The 22,487-nt window shown below is 38.3% G+C and overlaps 1 protein-coding gene across 15 annotated transcripts in view; it reads right to left on the reverse strand.

Moving 5' to 3' along the window:
- CFAP44 (cilia and flagella associated protein 44) overlaps positions 1-22,487 on the reverse strand; it is a 158,535-nt gene that overhangs the window by 14,683 nt on the left and 121,365 nt on the right. For 13 of the 15 annotated variants that reach the window (XR_010155708.1, XM_009446166.5, XM_054680895.2 and 10 more), the window contains 4 exons: positions 6,546-6,656; positions 4,589-4,719; positions 3,424-3,540; positions 2,304-2,505 (listed from right to left, as the gene is read on the reverse strand). Coding sequence is in view for 12 of the 15 variants with exons in the window: in XM_009446166.5 (XP_009444441.3) it covers positions 2,304-2,505; positions 3,424-3,540; positions 4,589-4,719; positions 6,546-6,656 (561 nt within the window). In the remaining 3 variants the exon portion in view is untranslated. The remainder of the gene's footprint in view (positions 1-2,303; positions 2,506-3,423; positions 3,541-4,588; positions 4,720-6,545; positions 6,657-22,487) is intronic. The other 2 variants (XR_010155710.1, XR_010155709.1) reach the window with 2 other exon arrangements.

Consider the following 22,487-nt stretch of genomic DNA (forward strand, 5'->3'; position numbering starts at 1 on the left):
ATTAGGAAACTACTGAAAATGATCTTTTTAAATGGACAAAAATTGTATATATTATCATATACAACATGCTGTTTTGAAATACACACACATTATGGAATGGCTAGATTGATAGATTGAGCTAATTAACTTAAGCATTGCCTCACATACTTTCTTTTTCATGTTGTGAGAACACTTAAAATTTACTCTTAGCAATTTTCAAAAATATAACACATTGTTATTAACTATAGTCATCATAGTATACAATAGATCTCTTGAAATTGTTCTTTGGATCTCACTGAAATTTTTTATCCTGTGACCAACATCTCCCCAAACTGTACCCCAGCCCACAACCACAGACCCTGGTAACCATCATTCTATTCTGTTTCTATGAGTTTAACTTTTTTATACTCTGCATATAAGTGATGTCATGTGGTATTTTCTTTCTGTGCCTCTTATTTCACTTAACATATTGTCCTCCAAGTTTATCCATGTTGTTGCACATAATAGGGTTTCCTTCTCTTTTAAGGCTGAATAGTATTGCATTGTGTACATATACCACATTTTCTTTAGCCACTCATCTGTTTATGGACACTTAGGTTGATTCCGTGTCTTGGCAATTGTGAATAATACTGCAGTGAACATAGGACTGCAGATGTCTCTTCTGCATACTGATTACTAATTTCATTTCCTTTGGATATATGCCCAGTAGTGGAATGGTTGGACCAAAAAATATCTTTATGACCTCAAAATAGGAAAGGATTTCTTAAGCAAGACACACACACATACACATAGTGCACAAACCATAAATAAGTAGATTGATTAAAAAAATTACTATATTAAGATTTAAAACATCTGTATCCAAAAGATACACTAGACAAAGTGAAAAAAAAAAAAAAAAAAAAAAGATAGCCAGGCACGGTGGCTCTTGCCTGTAATCCCAGCACTTTGGGAGGCCAAGGCAGGCAGATCATCTGGGAGTTTGAGACCAGCCTGGCCACCATGGAGAAACCCCGTCTCTACTAAAAAATACAAAAATGAGCCGGGCGTGGTGGCAGGCGCCTGTAATCCTAGCTACTTGGGAGGCTGAGGCAGGAGAATTGCTTGAGCCCAGGAGGCAGAGGTTGCAGTGAGCAGTGAGCCAAGATCACGCCACCATGATAGAGGTGAGACTCCAGCCTGGGCGATAGAGTGAGACTCCATCTCAAAAAAAAAAAAAAAAAAAGACAAGTTACAAACTAGAAGAGATTTGCAGTGCATTCAATGGACAAAAAGGATATATTAAGAGCTCCCTAAAATCAATTTAAAAGCAAAAAATAGAAATCAAAAATGGACAAAGGATAGGACAGGCAAGTTACAGAAAAGAAAATAAATAAATGGCAAATATATGTATGTAAAGATATTTAACTTCACCAGCAATCAAAAAATGTGAATAAAAACCACAATGAAATGTAATTTAACATCTCACAGGCTGGCAAAAATATTAAAGTCTGATAATATCAAGTGTTGATGACAATACGGAGCCTGGGCAATTCTCACACATTGCCAGGGGCGGAGAAATTTGTTCAACCACTTTGGGGGCAACCTGGCAATATCCAGGAGAGCTGAAAATGTACATATCCCTCTGTAACCCGGAGACCCAGTACTAGGATTCACCTTCTCACACATGTGCACAGGGAGATGTGTACAAGAAGGTTTCCTGTAACATTGTCTAAAATAATGAAAAATAAGAAATATCCTAAATGTCCATCAATAGGAGGCTAAATAAAATATTTAATATTCATAAATGGAATATTGCAGCAGTAAAGTGAATAAACTATCTGTAGTTTATGGATAACTTAAAAATTGGTTTAATAAAGTGAACCACAAAATGATATAAATATCGTCACAGTTAAAAATATGCAAGGTAGGTCTCCATATTGTGTGTGGACACATCCATATGTATGTGTGCATACCTGGTGGTGAACCCCGAGGAAGGAGCCATAGAATTGCATTAGAAAGAGATGGGGCTTCGATTGTATCTCAACGTTTTCTTTCTTAACCTGGGTAGTCTTGCGCTTGGGTTATTATTGTATTATTCTATATTTTAATCATACACAAAGAGAAGATGATTCTATGACAAAAGATTTCTCCCTTTAAAACAGGAAAGTGAACTTTTCATGGCATCAGGAGAAACGGTGAGTAGGAAGATGTTGTGGTGTTCTTGTTTCCCTTCTCAGTGGTTCTGAGTCTGCAATTACTGTTTTCACAGTTGGAGACAGTCACCTGGATAATTCCCTTTCTTACCAATAAACCTTACTAGCAAGGCTGTGGGCTTAGATACTCACTGTGTATGGTTTTTGTCATTTCTCTCTTTTCTCGGATGAGCTGTTTACGTCTCTCTCTCCATTCTTTGTTAAGTTTTTGCTGCTTGGAATTTTCCTCCTGGAGCTCACGGATTCGTTCTTGCAGCCGTCTCAAGGCATGGTTAGAGAAGACCAAAGTACCAGAAAGATCGCTAGGTATTTCTCCAAATACCACATACTCTATCTACAAGCATAAAACAAATCAAAAGAAAATAGACAAAAACACAGATTTTGTATGGCAACAGAAAGCATAAGAGGTGCACTTCCTTCTCTGCCCCTTGTTTAGCTCCTTGCCTTTGGGCTTCTCCATCTTCCTTACTGAGTAACAGTAGCCAGGCAAACACAGAAAGATGCTATCAGACAGAAAGCCACATCACATCTCCGTGGGGATAGCAAATCCTCCCACACAGATCATGCCTATTATCTACTGCATAATGATGTGACAAATATTTCAGGGCTGGCATACTAGGCAAACCGCTCCATTTAGCTCATCCAGTTTGGGTCAGGTTACACAAAACATATATAAGGCTGATCTTGTTGTTGTTGTTTTCCTAAAATACAGCTTTTTCTCTTAACCTGACAAAGGAGAATACAATAAGCCTTTTCTCTTAATGATATGTATTCCTGCAATTTAATATAAGTTGCAATTCAAATAGAAATGAACAAGAAAAGTAAAAAAGAGAAAATATTTTCCTTTTGTCTTGACCTCCCTCACCAATGAGTAGAGACCAAGCAAAGATCATTTTAGCATGATTAGTCCATGTATAGATAAAGATGGTGTGAAAAGTGGCATGGGTATAAGAGCCAAGATTTCACCCTCTGAGCCACTGCATTCTTAAATCATAGGCTCCTCACTTCTCTAGACTTGAAATGACTGATTTCCAAAGTGCTAATGGGCCATAGGGAAATATCCATGTTTTGATGTTACTCTTTTATAACAATCTGACAGTGGATAAGACAAGTGTAGGTGTCATTCTACAGGTGGAATTCTCAACAAAGAACCACGATTCTCCCCATTAGTGAACTATGAATCTTTCTCTGAAAAGCTTGGGTGTGATGACTCTTCTCGGACAGGATGGAGCAGCCTCCCCAGATGCATCACCTGGTGGAGCTTGAGTGGAATCACAACTAGCAGTTCATTCAGCCGCTGCTGCTTCTCTCGCTGATAAGCCTCCAGGGCCTCCTCTGCTGCATTCAGATTAGTTGCCACAATTTTCACCTGTAGAAAGCCCCGTGTCGTGAAATGGTGACAAGACTCAATAAACATACATCTAAAGATGGTGAATGAAGGCATCTTAGGAGGAAGTAAAGCATGAGCAGAATCTGCTTTGTTGGGCTGTGATTAAGTGCATGATCCCAGTTTGCAACTCAGGAATGCATATTATTTTCTTTCTGCCAAGTTATGATCCACGTCACTCTTCAATCATTTCTATGACTCCAGAGTTATAAAGTTTTGTGAATAAGAGCCCAGAAGACATGTCCTCATCTCCCTTTTATTTTCTGCATGAAAAGCAGCCCATCAGCATGGAATGTCTTTGACAGAATGGTGGGAGTCTTTTTTGGTCATGACTTCAACAAATTAAAGAAAGTTTCAGTGCTTTAAAGCAATGAAACTGCTAACTATAGTATTTCTAAAGCACATTCTCCATGTCCTAGAAAACCTGAAAGTTTTCCAAATCATTTCCTATTTGCAAGAGGAGAAATAATACATCAAAAATATTTCTGAACATGAATGAAGTTAAGTGATGTTGCTCTAGACAAGAGTACCTAAGAGGGAAAGTGAGCAGATTAAGGCAGAAATTGGTGGTCTCCAACATGGGATGCATGCACCCCAGATGATCAACAAAATCATCTATTGGGGTATAAATTGAAAATGTCAGAGTTTCTATTTCTATTTATTTTTATCTCATTCTATTTAATTTCTGTTTTTGTGGATGTTTCCTATTGTACAAAATATATAATAGTTCATAAATATAATTTATAAATACATATACATTTATTGTATGGGGAGGGGCTCCATTTTCATTTTTTTTACTTATAAAGTCATCAGAAAAGTCTGGAGACCAATGACTGACATAAAGTAAGTCCAATGATCAAAAAAGCAATGTCCCCCACCACAATTTAGGGAGAAAAAAACCTGCCCTTAACATTTGAAATGTTTCTTTTCTGAGAAGTCCTAATATTGTCATTGCTATAAAAAGGCAATATTATAGCTAGGAGGATGTGTAGCATTTTGAGAGGATAAATAAGTAGACAGATCACCATACTTTTTTTGACAATGTATCATATTCCTTTTTGAGGTTATCAACAATTTTCTTTTCTTCAACTAAAGCCTCCTCAATGTCCAGCCTTTTCTCTCGAAGTTGAAGGGCCAGCTCAAAAAGAGCCACATCACAATCTACCAAGAGAATTAAAATAAAAACCAGCCTCATTTGTTATGGAATGTGGTAGTACTAAAATTGTGAACTTTGAAGATTCAGAATCAGTAATGTCTATTTATGGATCCACTCTAGCCAGCTTTTAAGACACTTATGGCTTAATTGTTCCAGGTTGAAATTATTAGTATTACTAATAGCCATAAAATAATAATAGTATTGATGTTGTGAGCAGTACTCTGAAGCAGGCTTTGTGCTAAGCCCTTTATGTATGTTATCTCACTCAAGGCTCATAGACCCTGCAAGGCAGAAACTATTGTTCCCATATATAGGTGAATACCTTAAGTCTCAGAGAGGTGACATAACTGGTACATAACAGAATGGGATTCAAGTGCATTATCTCTCTATTATTTCCACAATATCACACTAAGAGCCACCTTTATCCACCAAGTAATAGAGAATGTAGAAATGGAATACTAAAATAGAATTCAGGAAGCTTAGATCTAGCCCTAGTGCTATCACCATACTAACTGTGAGTCATTCTTCAAGCCATTTAATTATCCTGCTAAAAAATAATGAGTTGGCATTAGGTTTGTGTGCTCTATTTCACTCATAAATATTATGATTTTTAAAGACCATTGTATTCAAAAGTAAAACAAGATAAAAACTTCATCTGAAATTAAACTTTTAAAATTTAATTAAAACTTTATTTGAAATGTCTAGAAAAACTAATTACAGATCCCAAAACTTGTTTTTCCTCTACTGAACCGTTCATCTATTAAGACTGTAAGAAATTGGTCGGGCTGCTCCAGACTGGTTTCACCAGTGAAAACAGTGAATGTAAATTGTCAAGCATTTCCAGGAAACTAGTCAAAATGCCCTTACAAAACAGATTTGCAACACAAAAATTTGAATAGGTTTGTCAAAAAGGGAGATTCCTGTAAAATATATATGTAAATTACAGTCTGGCATTTCTCTATAAAATTAAACTTGCTACATAACTTATAACTCTGAATCAACTGTCAATTGTCTGCATATTATTTGTCACTCATAAATGGCTGCCTAAGAGAACAGATAATAAATCACCCAGAGAGCCCCCAAAAGTATTCATTAACGTTTTCCCTGACCATACTATTGGAAATAGCAATGTTCCTCTCCATCCCCACTCCTGCACTCCCTTCATTTCTCTTCCCATAGTATGTACCACCTTCTAAGATTCTGTTTAATTGACTTCTTATATTTATTGTCTTTCCCCACTAGACTATAAGGTCCATGAGGATGGAGGAGTTTGTTTTATACTTTGATGTATCCTTAGCATCAGATAAGTGCCTGACACATAGTAGAAGTTGAATATTATTGAATAAAGAAATAAATATCCTAGCTAGGCGCGATGGCTCACGCCTGTAATCCCAGCACTTTGGGAGGCTGAGGCAGGTGGATCACAAGGTCAGGAGATCGAGACTATCCTGGCTAACACGGTGAAACCCTGAAACCCCGTCTCTACTAAAAAAAATACAAAAAATTAGGTGGGCGTGATGGCATGCGCCTGTAGTCCCAACTACTCAGGAGGTTGATGCAGAAGAATAGCTTGAACCCGGGAGGTGGAGGTTGCAGTGAGCCGAGATCGCACCACTGTACTCCACCCTGGGTGACAGAGCTAAACTCTGCCTCAAAAAAATAAATAAATATCCTTATACTTAAAAAAAGGTATTCATTAGACTCTATAACATACATTTTGAACTATCCTTTTTTTGAATTATCAGAGAACAGAGAAACCAAAAAGGGTCTTCCCAGTATTGCCAATCAATATTCACACTTCACAGAGAACACGTGGTTTTATCTAACTTACTTGTTGGGCAAATAGAATCATCAAAAACCTCATCTTCTGATTCAGACTCATCTTCATCACTCTCCAAGCTAGATTCTTCTTCACTTGATTCCTCACTCTCCTCATCTTCATCTATGGAAAGAGGAGGGCATTGTTAACAAAGAAGCTTCTATATTAAACTAAATACTAGATTTTTAAAGTAAACTATTTTTCAGTGAGTCAGTCACTAGCAAAATAACTCAATATAAGAGTTTAAAAAGGTTAAGGACACAAAGAACACAAACCCAAATGCCTGCAGAGGGTTGTGCAGTTACTATCAATGCAAGTCAGAGGCTGAGACCAAGTTCCCAAGCTGCAGATGTTGTAGTCCACCTAAAACACAGTGAAACAGACCCACAATTCCTAACTCATAAGATGCTCTAAAATCAGACAAAAAATTTTTTTTTCTTTTTTTTTTTCTTTTGAGACAGGATCTGGCTTTGTTGCCCAGGCTGTAGTGCAGTGATGCAATCTTGGCTCACTGCAACCTTCACCTCCTGGGCTCAAGCAATCCTCCCACCTCAGCCTTCTGAGTAGCTGGAATTACAGGCACACACCATTATGCCCAGCTAATTTTTGGTTTTTGTTTGTTTGTTTGTTTTGTAGAGACAGGGTTTCGCTATGTTGCCCAGGCCGATCTTGAACTCCTGGGCTCAAGGGATCTGCACAACTGGGCCCCACAAATTGCTGGGATTACAGGCTTGAGCCACTGTGCCTGGCCCTGAAAAGATTTTCATAAGTTATCTGAAATAAAGTAATGACATTTATAGTCTTTATTTAACTTGGTATGAATATTCATGTTTTGCTGCAGAAGTACTAAGATGTTTGATTTTGGGATTCTGTACCAGAACTTGCTAGTGGTATCATGTTGACAAAGACTCTCTCCTTTGACCCCACTTGAGTCAGGCTTCTCTGAGTCCTTTTTCTGACTAGTTCCTGACCTTGAGCTGTGTCCTTAACCTATTTAGTCCAATTCTAGCAAGAATCCTGCAAGTTAATTTAGAAAAAATTTCCCACTTCTCCCAATGGAGAGAACTTGATATCTGATCAAATTCCTCATCGCTCCACCTGTATTATCTTATTACCTGGCTTGCCCTCAGCAAAAGTCCTGTTAAAACAGTCTAGAGAAGAATTACCCTACTTCTTAGTAATTTTCTGTCCACTGACGCCCACTCTGTTCCTTGGCTATAAATCTCCACTTGTCCTTGTTGTATTCAGAGTTCAGCCCCATCTATCTTCCCTGCTACAAAACCCCATTATAGTAGCCCCACTGAATAAAGTCTGCCTTATTGTTTTTAATAAATGTCAGGAATGATTTATTTATAATATCATATATAATATCTTCAGAAATATTTCTGAACACAAAAATACATCTGTCCCTAAGGGTTTTGGATAAGGGGTTGTAGACCTTTCCACTCCAACCTGCCCCACTTTCTTTCAAAACACCCTGAGGTCATCTATGAACTACAGATCACCAATTTACAATTTATAAATACAACTAAACATTATATGCAAAACAAACATAAGAAGACTCTGAAAAAATGGAGAGAAGAAAGTAGAGCAACTATGCACCTTAGAACCTGAGGAACAACACTGTGGCGAGTTCCTTGGATATTCTTTTAGCCTCATCTACCTCAGACTTGGAGAAGAATAAGTTGGCAGCCTAGAAACACCAACAGATCTATAGACACAGAAAGCCTCAACAAAAGCTTGCTCTCTCTAGCCAAAGGACCAGGGAAGGGGCAGCCCAGCAGGAGAGAAAACTTTTAGACAGTAACTCTTCTATTCCAACCAAACACCACAGAAAAACTCTGGTACAATCCCCAACTAAATCAGCAAAGGTTACGTGGAGAGGCTAGACATCCACCCTCACAGGGCTGTAATGAGGTGTCCCAACACTCCCACTGGATGGTGTTAGAGAAGGGCAAGCAGGGAGCCAGTACATTTATTCATGCTGGCTGGTAACCAGCCTCGCCCCCACCCTCACCACCAAGATGCCTGTGGAGGCCATGTGATAGCCTGGACTTCCACTCCCAAGGTCAGTAATAAGGTACTCTCCCCTCTCCCCTCAGGGGTGGTATCAGAAGAACATTAATAGAGAATCAGGACTTTCATCATTATCCATAAGTACTCGCCATCCCCACGATGTTGATCACAGAAACTACATGTGGAGCTGGAACCCACACCCATACATAGCAGTATCAAAGAGGCCCCCTATCCCTTGGGTGACAATGAAGTCTGAATGGGGAATATAGACTTCTACCTCCACCAACAGTAAGGAGACTCCCATCCCTTTCCTTGTCAGATTAGTGTTTGAGAAATTCGAGTAAAACAGAAAATTTAAATAAGATACAAAGTCTCATAATATAACATGAAAGTTTTTAGGATTCAATTAAAAGTCACTCATACCACAAACCAGGATGATATCTGATATGGTTTGGATCTGTGTTCCCACCAAATCTCATGTTGAACTGTAATCCCCAGTGTTGGAGGAGGGGCCTGTTGGGAGGTGATTGGATCATCAGGGAGGAATCCCTCGAATAGTTTAGCACCATCCCCTCCGTGCTGTTCTCATGATAGTGAGTGAGGGAGTCATCATGAGAGCTGGTTGTTTTAAAAGTGTGGTGGGTAGTGCCTTCTCTCTCATTCTCTTGGTCCTGCACCTGCATTATAAGATGCCTGCTCCTGTTTTGGCTTCTGCTGTGAGTTAAAGCTCCCTAAGGCCTCCCCAGAAGCAGGTGCTGCCATGCCTCCTTTATAGCCTGTGGAACCATGAGCCAATTAAACGTCTTTTCTTATAACTTACCCAATATCAGGTATTTCTTTATAGCAATGCAAGAATGGACTAATGCAATCTCCAACTGAGTGAAAAAAGAAAACCAATAGCTGTCAACACTAAGATGACAGAGATATTAGAATTATCTGATAAAGTATTTAAAACAGCCATGATAAAAATGCTTCCATTAGCAAAATTTGAACATACTTGAAGGAAATGAAAAAATGCAAAGCCTCAGCAAATAAATAGAAATTATAAAGAACTAAGTGAAAATTTAAGAACTGAAAAATACAATAACCAAGTGATATGGTTTGGCTCTGTGTCCCTACTGAAATCTCATCTTGAATTGTACTCCAATAATGCCCACATGTTGTGGGAGGGACCTGGTGGGAAATAATTTGAATCATGGGGGCAGTTTCCCCCATACTGTTCTCATGGTAGTGAATAAGTCTCATGAGCTCTAATGGTTTTATCAGGGGTTTCTGCTTTTGCATCTTTCTCATTTTCTCTTGCCGCCACCATGTAAGAAGTGCCTTTCACCTCCTGCCATGTTTCTGAGGCATCCCCAGCCATGTGGAAGTGTAAGTCCAATTAAACCTCTTTTTCTTCCCAGTCTTGGTTATGTCTTTATCAGCAGTGTGAAAATGGACTAATACAGTAAATTGGAACCAGTAGAGTGGGGCGCTGTTGAACAGATATCCAAAAATATGGAAGCGACTTTGGAACTGGGTAACAGGCAGAGGTTGGAACAGTTTGGAGGGCTCAGAAGAAGACAGGAAAATGTAAGAGAGTTTGGGACTTCCTAAAGATTTGTTGAATGACTTTGACCAAAAGTCTGATAGTGATATGGACAATAAGGTCCAGGCTGAGGTGGTCTCAGATGGAGATGAGAAGCTTGTTGGGAACTGGAGCAAAGGAGACTTTTGTTAGTTTTAGCAAAGAGACTGGGGGCATTTTGCCCCTGCCCTAGAGATTTGTGGAACTTTGAACTTGAGAGAGATGATTTAAGGTGTCTGGTGGGAGAAATTTCTAAGCAACAAAACATTCAAGAAGTGACTTGGATACTGTTAAAGGCATTCAGTTTTGTGTGTGTCTGTGTGTGTGTGTGTGTGTGTGTGTGTTTTTTTTTTTGAGACCAAGTCATGCTGTCGCCCAGGCTGCAGTGCAGTGGCACCATCGCCACTCACTGCAAGCTCTGCCTCCCAGGTTCACACCATTCTCCTGCCTCAGCCTCCCGAGTAGCTGGGACTACAGGTGCCCACCACCATGCTTGGCTAATTTTTTTTTTTTTTTTTTTTTTGTATTTTTAGGAGAGATGGGGTTTCACCGTGTTAGCCAGGATGGTCTCCATCACCTGACCTCATGATCCGCCCACCTCAGCCTCCCAAAGTGCTGGGATTACAGGCATGAGCCACCCCGCCCAGCCTAAAGGAATTCAGTTTTAAAAGGGAAACAGAGCATAAAAGTTTGGAAAATTTGCAGCATGACAATGTGATAGAAAAGAAAAATGCATTTTCTGAGGAGAAATTCAAGCTGGCTGCAGAAATTTGCATAAGTAAATTGAGGAATGTTAATTCCCCATTGTTGTAGGGAATGTTAATCCCCAAGACAATGGGGAATATATCTCCAGGGCATGTCGGAGGCCTTCACACAGCCCCTCCCATCACAGGCCCGGAGGCCTAGAAGAAAATGGTTTCTTGGGGAGGGCCCAGGGTCCCCGTGCTGTGTGCAGCCTAGGGACTTGGTGCCCTGAATCCCAGTCACTCCAGCCATGGCTGAAAGGGAAAAACATAGAGATGGGGCCATGGCTTCAGAGGGTGCAAGCCTCATGCCTTGGCAGTTTCCACATAGTGTTGAACCTGTGAGTGCACAGAAGTCAAGAATTCAGGTTTGGGAACCTCCGCCTAGATTTCAGAGGATGTATGGAAATGCCTGGATACCCAGGCAGAAGTTTGCTGCAGGGGTGGGGCACTCATGGAGAACCTCTGGGGCAGTGTGGATGGGAAATGTGGGGTCAGAGCCCCCACACAGAGTCCCTACTGGGGAACTGCCTAGTGGAACTGTGAGAAGAGGACCACTGTCCTCCAGATCCCAGAATGGTAGATCCACCAACAGCTTGCACCGTGCACCTGGAAAAGCCGCAGACGCTCAATGCCAGCCCGTGAAAGCAGCTGGGAGGGAGGCTGTATCCTGCAAAGCTACAGGGGTAGAGCTGCCCAAGACCATGGGAACCCACCTCTTGGATGTGAGACCTGGAGTCAAAGGAGATCATTTTGGAGCTTTAAAATGTGACTGCCCTGCTGGATTTCAGACTTGCATGGGCCCTGTAATCTCTTTGTTTTGGTCAATTTATCCCATTTGCAATGGCTTTACTTACCCAATACCTGTAGCCCCATATTATGTAGGAAGTAACTAGCTTGCTTTTGATTTTACAGGCTCATAGACAGAAGAGACTTGCCTTGCCTCAGATGAGACTTAGGACTGTGGACTTTTGGGTTAATGCTGAAATGAGTTAAGACTTTGAGGGACTGTTGGGAAGGCACGACTGATTTTGAAATGTAAGGACATGAGATTTGGAGGGGCAAGGGGCGGAATGATATGGTTTGGCTCTGTGTCCCCACTGAAATCTCATCTTGAATTGTACTCCCGTAATTCCCACATGTTGTGGGAGGGTCCCGGTGGGAAATAATTTGAATCATGGGGGCGGTTTCCCCCATACTGTTCTCATGGCAGTGAATATGTCTCACAAGATCTAATGGTTTTATCAGGGGTTTCCACTTTTGCATCTTTCTCATTTTCTCTTGCCACAACCATGTAAGAAGTGCCTTTTGCCTCCCACCATGATTCTGAGGCATCCCCAGCCATGTGGAAGTGTAAGTCCAATTAAACCTCTTTTTCTTCCCAGTCTTGGTTATGTCTTTATCAGCAGTGTGAGAACAGACTAATACACCAAGATAAAAACTCAATGAATGAACTCAACAGCAGAATAGAAAGGAGATAGAAGAGAATCAATAAATGTAAAGACTGAACAACAGACATCATCCAATTTGAAAAACAGAAAGAAAAGAGCAAAAACAAAACAAAATAAAACCCCAGAGCCTCAGGGACCTTTTGGATTATAATGAAAGATCTAATATTTATGCCATCAGAGTACCAGAAGGAGTGAAGAAAGAAAATGAGGATGAAAACTTCCCTAATTTGCCAAAAGACAGGCTAAGGAATTTGAATTCCAAACAGGAGACACCCAAATAAATTTACGCCAAAACTCATCACAATCAAACTTCTGAAAACTAAAGACAAAGAAAAAGTCTTGAAAGCATCAACAGAAAAGTGACACATTAACTATAGGGGATACACAACTTGTATAGCAATGGATTTCTCATTAGAAACCATGGAAGCCAAAAGGAAATGACACAATGATTTTTCAAGTGCTGAAAGAAAAGTAGTGTCAACCTAGGATTCTATACCAAGTGAAAATGTCTTTCAAAAAGGGAAAAATTAAGACATTATCTGATTTTTTAAAAAAATAAGAACATTTGTCACCAGCATGCCTATCCTAAAATAATGGATAAAGAAAATTCTCTAAACAGAAAGCAAACAATAAAAGAAGGAAAACTTGGAACATCAGAAAAGAAGAACATGATAAGCAAAAATATGGGTAAATACAACAGGCTTTTCTCCTCTCTTCAAGTGTTTAAATTATGTTTGATGACTGAAGCAAAAATATAACATTACTTAATGTGGTTCTAGATGTATGGAGAGGAAATATTTATACAAGTATATTATAAATGGGGGAGGGTAAAGGGATGTAATGGTAAGTAAGGTTTTTATACTTCACTTAAACTGGTAAAATGATGTAAAATGATGGCAAAATGATGACATTGCTAGACTGGGATAAATGATGACATTGGTAGACTGGGATAAATTATGTATATATAATGAAATATAAAGAGCAACAACTTAAACAGTTATACGAAGAGATGCATTCAAAAACACTACAAAAAATTAAAACAGAATCCCCCAAAATATTCAAGTAACCCACAGGAAAGCAGGAAAAATTTTATAAAAGAAAACAGAGAACATAAACAGAAAATAAAAATTAAATAATAGACAAGCTCTAAAATATCAACAATTGTATTAAATGTAAATGGTTTAAATACACCAAAGAAAAGACAGAGATTGCCAGGGTGAATGAAAAACATTCTCCAATCATATGTTGACTACCAGAAATTTACTCCAAATCTAATGACAAGCAAATTCAAAGTAAATAGATGGAAAAAGAAATATTATACAAATTTTAATCAAAGCAAAGCAGGAGCAGCTATATTAATGTCAGACAAATAGACTTTAGAGCAAAGAAAATTACCAGAAACAGAAAGAAACCTTACTTAATGACAAAAATGTCAATTTACCAAGACGACATGACACTCCTAAATTTGTATGCATAAAACAACAGAGCTGTAAAATATTTGAAGCAAAAACTGATAGAAATAAAAGAAATGAAACAATCCACAATTGTATTTAGATACCTTAACACCCCTCTCTCAACATTTGATAGAACAACTACATAGAAAAGCAGCAAGAATGTAAGAGACCTCAATAGCATCAACAACCAACAGGATTTAAATGACAGTAATTAAAACACTCCACCCAAAACAGCAGAATATACAGACAGTTTCTGACTTAAAACGTTTTGACTTATAATTTTTCAGCTTTATGATGGTGTGAAAGCAATATGCATTTGGTAGAAACCAGACTTCAAGTACTCATACAGCCATTCTGTTTCATTTTCAGTACTATGTTCAATAAATTATATGAGATATTCAATAGCTGATTATAAAATAGGTTTTGTTTTAGATGATCTTGCCCAACTCCAGGCTAACATAGGTGTTCTGAGCATTCTGAAGCCAAGCTAAGCTAAGCTACTATGTTTGGTAGTTTAGGTGTATTAAATGCATGTTTGACTTGTGATATTTTCAATTTAAGATAGGTTTATCAGGACATACCCCATGGTAAATCAAGGAGCATCTATATATTCTTTGCAAGTGCCCAGAGAACAAATACCAAGATAGATCATATGTTAGACCATAAAACAAACCTCAACAATTACAAAAGAATTGAAATAATACAGAATATGTTCTCCAACCACAATGAAATCAAACTAGAAATCAATAACAGAAAGATAACAGAAAAATTCCAAAACACTTTAAACTAAACAACACATTTCTATACAATTCATGGGATACAGAGCAGGTCTCAATAAAAATTTTAAAAACTACATTGACCCGAGTGAAAATAAAAAATCCAACTTAAAATTTGTGAGATGCAGCCAAAGCAGAGTTAAGAGGGAATTTATAGCACTAAATTAGAAAAGAAGAAAAGTATCATCAATAATCTAAGCTCCCACAACAAAACCTAAACATGGAAGTATAAAATAAACCAAAAGCAAGCAGGAAAAAATGTAATCATAAAGATAAGAGCAGAAATCAGTGAAATTAAAAGGAGAAAAACAATAAAGAAAATCCCTGATAACACAAGCTGGTTTGTTCTTGAAAAGATCAATTGAATTGACAAACCTCTAGCCAGACTGAAAAAAAAAGACACAAGTTACCAATATGAAGAATACAGCTGGCTGTAGTGGCTCACGCCTGTAATCCTAGCACTTTGAGAGACCGAGGTGGGTGGTTTGCTTGAGGTCAGGACTTTGAGACCATCCTGGCCAACATTGTGAAACCCCATCTCTACTAAAAATACAAAAATTAGCTGGGTGTGGTGGTGGGTGTCTGTAATCCTGGCTACTCAGGAGGCTGAGGCACAAGAATTGCTTGAATCTGTGAGGCGGAGGTTGCAGTGAGCCAAGATCACGCCACTGCACTCCAGCCTGGGCAACAGAGCGAGACTCCATCTCAAAAAAAAAAAAAAAAAAAAAGCAACAGGACAAACAGACAAGATGGCCAACTAGAACAGCCAGGAAGTGCCACTCCCACTGAGAGAGCCTAAATTATGGAGTAAACCACCATAATTTTAAAATGTCTCCAGAGAGAAAATGCCAAGAGTGAATTGAGAGGCAACAGCGAAGGTGAGGCTGAAGAGGAAAGAAGCTGGGAACCCTGAACGGGGTAACCAAACACCACGGCTCTCCCCAAACAGCTACTGGGAAAGAGATGAGTAAGGGAACTGAGGGATGGCTCACTCTTACCACAGACCTCTGGAATCCTGGCTATAGGGGACCCCATGACTCCCATGGATGTGTGACCTGGCAGGGGGATCTCCCCAGAGAGCAGGCAGAGACTGGCCTTCAGATGACATGGATCCCGAGTGCCTTTGTGCATTGGGCAGCTCTGACAGAGAGCGGCCATAGACACTCATTCCCCAGAGTTCCTCATCCCTCTCTGGGAGGCATGGGCTCCAGCTGACCTCCAAGCCAGGAGAGAGCAGGGCCGGCTTCCCTGTGGGACTGGGGCACATCTTCTCTGCAAGCCCTCCTGCCTGCCAGTCACTCCCGGGGCCCATGCCTCACCGCCCTGCAGGAGCAGGTACACAACACAGCCTTTGCAGCCCAGCCTGAGTGCATTGCTGCACCTGAGTAGTTTCCTGGCAACCGCGGAGCAAATCGGATCCCCCAGTGCAGCTGGAACCTGACCCTGACCCTGAATCTCAAGATATCCCAGTGTCTCCAGGGCCGTGGTGCACAGCTCAAGAGCATGGAGCCAAGATCTATGGCCAGCACTTGAGCTGGGGAGGAGCCCTCACTCTCAGAGAGTATTGAGAGGGGTGAGATGCATGAGTTCCTGGGCTGGGGTGAGAATGGGGCTTTGTTCCTTTGCAGGGCCAGTCCAGAAAGGATGTTGCATATCTCCCTGCTACAGTCTTTGTGCAAGGGGGCCCCATGGCCTGGAACACCCAACAACAACAAAAACACAGGCACAGTGCCAGTGATTGGAGGGGGCGCCCCCAAGGCCCAGGAGTGGACCTGGTGAGTGGCCATCTCTCCCACTCCCTCACCCCTACTTCAGAGCACACCTGCAAACACAAGGAAATACTAAAGAGCTGTGCAGCTGGGTATTAATGCAGCTACTGGCCACTACTGGTTGTTTTTTTTTTTAACAGTCTAAAATGACTGAAATGACAAACATAAAATTCAGAATCTGGATGGCAAGGAAGCTCATCAAGATTCAGGAGATAGTTGAAACCCAATCCAAGAAATTCAGTAAAATGATCCAAGAGCCGAAAGATGAAATAAGAAAGAAGAAAACCAAATTTTTAAAGTTTTTAAACATTTTCAGAAAAAAGAAAACCAAACTTCTAGAGCTAAAAAACTCACTACAAGAATTTCATAATATGATTGGAATGTTAACAGCAGAATAGACTAAGATGAGGAAAGAATCTCAGTTCCAGGAATGCTTCTTTGAATCAACTCAGACAAAAGTAAAGAAAAAAATTAAATGAACCAAATCTCTGAAAAATATGAGATTCTACAAAGAGAACAAATCTATGACTCATTGGTACTCCTGAGAAAGAAGGAGAATAAGCAACTTGGAAAATATATTTGAGAATGTAGTCCACAAAAATTTCCCTAATCTTATTAGAGAGTTTGAAATACAAACTCAAGAAATACAAAGAGCCCCAGCTAGATACGATACAAGATGACCACCCCAAGGCACACAGTCATCAGATTCACCAAGGACAATGCAAAAGAAAAAAATCTTAAAGGCAGCTAAAGAGAAGGGTCAAGTCACATACAGAGAGAACCCCATCAGGCTAGCAGCAGACCTCTGAGCAGAAATCTTACAAGCAAGAAGAGACTGGGGGCCTATTTTCAGTGTCCTTATAAAGAAAATAAATTCGAACCAAGAATTTCACAACCTGCCATACCGTTTCATAAGTGAAGGAGAAATAAAATCCTTCTCAGGCAAGCAAATGCTGAGGGAATAAGTTTCAACTAGACCAGTCTTACAAGAGGTCCTTAAGGGAGTGTTAAACATGGACTCAAAAACAAAAACAAAAAAAAAAAACAATACCCTTTCGCACACAGCTGACAGGCACTATAAAGCAACTACAAAATCAAGTCTACATAACAACCAGCTAACATCATGATGACAGGATCAAAAATCACACGTACCAATACTAACCTTGAATGTAAATGGGCTAAACACCCCACTTAAAAGTTAGAGTGCCAAACTGGATAAAAAGACAAGAACCAACCATCTGCTGTCTTCAAGAGGCCCATCTCAGATATAATTATACCCATTGGCTCAAGGTAAAAGGATGGAGAAAGATCTACCATGTAAATGGAAAACAAAAAAAGAGCAGGAGTTGCTGTTCTTATATCAGATAAACAGACTTTAAACCAATAAAAATTAAGAAGGATAATGAAGAGCATCACATAATGATAAAGAGTGCAATCCAACAGGAAGACTTAACTATCCGAAATATATATGCACCCAACATTGGAGCACCCAGATTCATAAAACAAGTTCTTCCTGGCCTACAAAAAGACTTAGACAACCACACAATAATAGTGGGAGACCTCAACATCCCACTGACAGCATTAGACAGCTCATCAAGGCAGAAAACTAACAAAAAAACTCTGGACTTAAACTCAACACTTGACCAATTGGACCTAATACACATCTGCAGAACACTCAATCCAACAACTTAGAATACACATTCTTCTCATCTGCACACAGAATGTAGTCTAAGATTGACCACATGGTTGGTCATAAAGCAAGAAGAAAAGAAATAGCTATAATTAGAGAAGAACTTAATGAAGTTGAGATATAAAAATCCATACAAAAGATTCATGAAACCAAGAGGTTTTTTTCAAAAAAATAAACAAGATTGCTATATCACTAGATTAACAAAGAAAAGAAAATGAGAAGATCCAAATAAGTACAATTAGAAATGACAAAGATGGCATTACAACTCATCCCACAGAAATACAAAAGATAATCAGAGACTAATTATGAACACTTCTGAGACTATTATGAACACTTCTATGCACACAAACCAGAAAATCTAGAGGAAATGGATAAATTCCTGGAAATACATAATCTCCCAAGATTGAATAAGGAAGAGATTAAAACAGTGAATAGAACAATATTGAATTCTGAAATTGAATCAGTCATAAAAAATAGATAACAATGAAAAAAAGCCCTGCGTCAGATGAATTCACAGCTGAATTCTACCAGACATACAAAGAAGAATTGGTACCAATTCTACTGAAACTATTCCAGAAAATTGAGGAGGTATATTAGTCTCTCTCTCTCTCTCTCTCTCTCTCAATATATATAGATCTATATTTGTTCTGGCAACTGCAAAGCAAATCAGATCCTCCAGTGCAGCTGGAACCTGACCCTGACCCTGAATCTCAAGATATCCCAGTGTCTCCAGGGCCATGGTGCACAGCTCAAGAACATGGAGCATATATATATATATCATATATCTCATATATATATCATATATGATATCATATATATGATATATGATATCATATATATGATATATGATATCATATATATGATATATATATCATATATGATATATATATCATATATATGATATATATATCATATATATCACATATATCATATATATGATATATATCATATATATGAGATATATATGATATATATGAGATATATATGAGATATATGAGATATATCATATATATGAGATATATATCATATATGAGATATATATGATATATATGAGATATATGATATATATATCATATATGATATATGTGATATATATGATATATATCTATATATGATATATGTCATATACATGATATGTATGATATATATGATACATATGATACATATGATATATATGACATATATGATATATGACATATATGACATATATGATATATATGATATATCATATATCCTATGATATATATGATATATGATATATATGATATGTCATATGATATATATGATATATGATATATATGAGAGATATATATCTCATATATCTCTCATATATATGATATATATGAGATATATATCATATATATCATATATCATATATATCATATATATCTATATCATACATATCGTATATATCTTATATATCATATATATCGTATATATCATATATATCTAGAGTACTTAAAGTTATATATTATATATAATGAAGTTATATATGTATATATATAATGAAGTTATATATGTATATATAAAATGAAGTTATATATGTATATAAAATGAAGTTATATATGTATATAAAATGAAGTTATATATATGTATATATAATGAAGTTATATATATCTAGATGTATATTATTAAGTATTAAGGAGTTTATTAAGTATTAAGTCACATGATCACAAGGTCCTAAAATAGACAGCAAGCTGAGGAGCAAGAAAAGCCAGTCCAAGTCCCAAAACTGAAGAACTTGGAGTTCAATGTTCGAGGGCAGGAAGGGTCTAGCATGGGAGAAAGATGTAGGCTGGGAGGCTAGGCCAGTCTAGTTTTTTCATATTTTTCTGCCGGCTTTATATTCTAGCCACCCTATCAGCTAATTAGAGGTGCCCACCCAGATTAAGGGTGGGTCTACCTTTCCCAGCCCACTGACTCAAAAGTTAATCTCCTTTGGCAGCACCCTCACAGACACACCCAGGATCAATACTTTGCATCCTTCAATCCAATCATGTTGACACTCACCATCACAGGAGGGATTCCTCCCTAAAACATTCTATGAAACCAGCATCAGCCTAATATCAAAATTTTTTGGCAGAGATATGATGAAGAAAGAAAACTTCAGGCTAATATCTCTGATGAGCATAGACGCAAATATATTTAAAACATACTAGCAAACCAAATCCAGCAGCACATCAAAAAGTTAATTCACCATGATCAAACAGGCTTTATTCCTGGGATGCAAGATTGGTTCAACATACGTAAATCAGTAAATGTGATTCACCACATAAACAGAATTAAAAGCAAAAACCATGTGATCATCGTAATAGACGCAGAAAAAGTTTTCAAGAAAATCCAAAATATCTTCATAATAAAAATCCTTGACAGACTAGGCATCGAGGAAACATACCTCAAAATAATAACAGCGCTGTGTCAAATCCATATAGCCAACATCATACTGAATGGGCAAAAGCTGGAACCATTCTTCTTGAGAAGTGGAACAAGGCAAGAATGCCCACTCTCACCATTCTATTCAACAAAGTACTGTAAGTCTTAGCCAGAGCAATCTGGCAACAAACAGAAATAAAAGGCATCTAAATAGGAAAAGAAGTCAAAATAACTATCTTCACTGGTGATATGATTCTATACTTAGAAGACCCCAAAGATTGCCAAGAGGCTACTACAACTGGTAAATATTTTTAGCAAGGTTTTGGAATACAAAATCAATATACAAAAATCAGTAGCATTTCTATACATCAATAATGTACAGTCTGAAAATCAAATCAAGAATATAATCCCACTTACAATAGTGACGATAAAAATGAAATACCTAGGAATATAGCTAATCAAAGAGGTGAAAGATTTCTACAAGGAGAATTACAAAACACCGCTGAGAGAAATCAGAGATGACAAAAATAAATGGAAAAACATCCCATGCTCATAGATTAGAAGAATCAATATCATTAAAACAGCATATCCTCCAAAGCAATATACAGATTCAATGCTACTCCTATCAAATTACCAACATCACTTTTCACACAACTAGAAAAAACTAAAAACTATTCTAAAATTCGTATGGAACCAAAAAGGAGCCCAAATAGCCAATGCAATCCTAAAGATAATCCACAAAGCTGGAGGCATCACACTACCTAACTTCAGCTATAAAGCCGCAGTAACCAAAACAGCACAGTACTGGTACAAAAACAGACAGACACATAGACCAAAAGATCAGAACAGAAAACTCAGAAATAAGGTTGTGCACCTACAACCATCTTATCTTCAACAAGGTTGACAAAAACATGCAATGGGGAAAGAAGTTCCTATTTGATAAATGGTGTTGGGATAACTGGCTAGCCATAGACAATCTACCGAATGGAAGAAAATATTCACAAGCTATGCATCCAACAAAAGACTAATATCCAGAATCTATAGCAAAAAACAAATAACTCTATTAAACAATGGGCAAAGGACATGAACATACACTTCTCAAAAGATGACCTACAAGCAGGCAACAAACATGAAAAAAATACTCATCATCACTAATCATCAGAGAAGTGCAAATCAAAACCACAATGAGATACCATCTCACACCAGTCAGAATAACTATTATTAAAAAGTCAAAAAAGAGGCTGGTGAGGCTATGGAGAAATGGGAGCACTTATACACCATTAGTGGGAATGTAAATTAGGTCAGCCACTGTGGAAAGCAGTTTGGAGATTTCTCAAAGAACTTAAAAGTGAGCCACCATTTGACCCAGCAATCCTATTACTGGGTATATACAAAAAGGAAAATAGATCATTATACCAAAAAGACATATGCACTCATGTTCATTGCCATGTGTATTAGTCCATTCTCACACTGCTAATAAAAACATATGCAAGACTGGGTAATTTAAAAACGAAAGAGGTTTAATTGACTCACAGCTCAGCATGGCTGGGGACGCCTCAGGAAACTTAAAATCACAGTAGAAAGGGAAGCAAACATGTCCTCCTCCACATGGCAGCAGGAAGGAGAAGTGCAGAGTGAAGTTGGCGGCGGGGAAGCCCCTTATAAAGCCATCAGATCTCATGAGAACTCACTCATCATGAGAATAGCAGCATGAGGGTAACCACTCCCATGATTCAATTACCTCCAACCAGATCCCTCCCATACATGTGGGGATTATGGGGACCACAATTCAAGATGAGATGTTGAATTGCCAAACCATAACAGCCAAACCATAACACTGTGCTATACACAACAGCAAAGACATGGAATCAACCTAGGTGCCTATCAATGATGGGTTGGACAAAGAAAATCTACATATATACCACTGAATACTACACAGCCATAAAAAAAGAATGAAATCATGACCTTTGCAGCAACATGGATGGAGCTGGAGGTCATAATCCTAAGCGAATTCACACAGGAACAGAAAACCAAATACTACATATTTTCATTTATAAGTGAGAGCTAAAAACATTGAGCACACATGGACATAAACACGGGAACAATAGACACTGC

This window comes from Pan troglodytes, chromosome 2, assembly GCF_028858775.2.
Source record: "Pan troglodytes isolate AG18354 chromosome 2, NHGRI_mPanTro3-v2.0_pri, whole genome shotgun sequence".
Taxonomy (NCBI): domain Eukaryota; kingdom Metazoa; phylum Chordata; class Mammalia; order Primates; family Hominidae; genus Pan; species Pan troglodytes.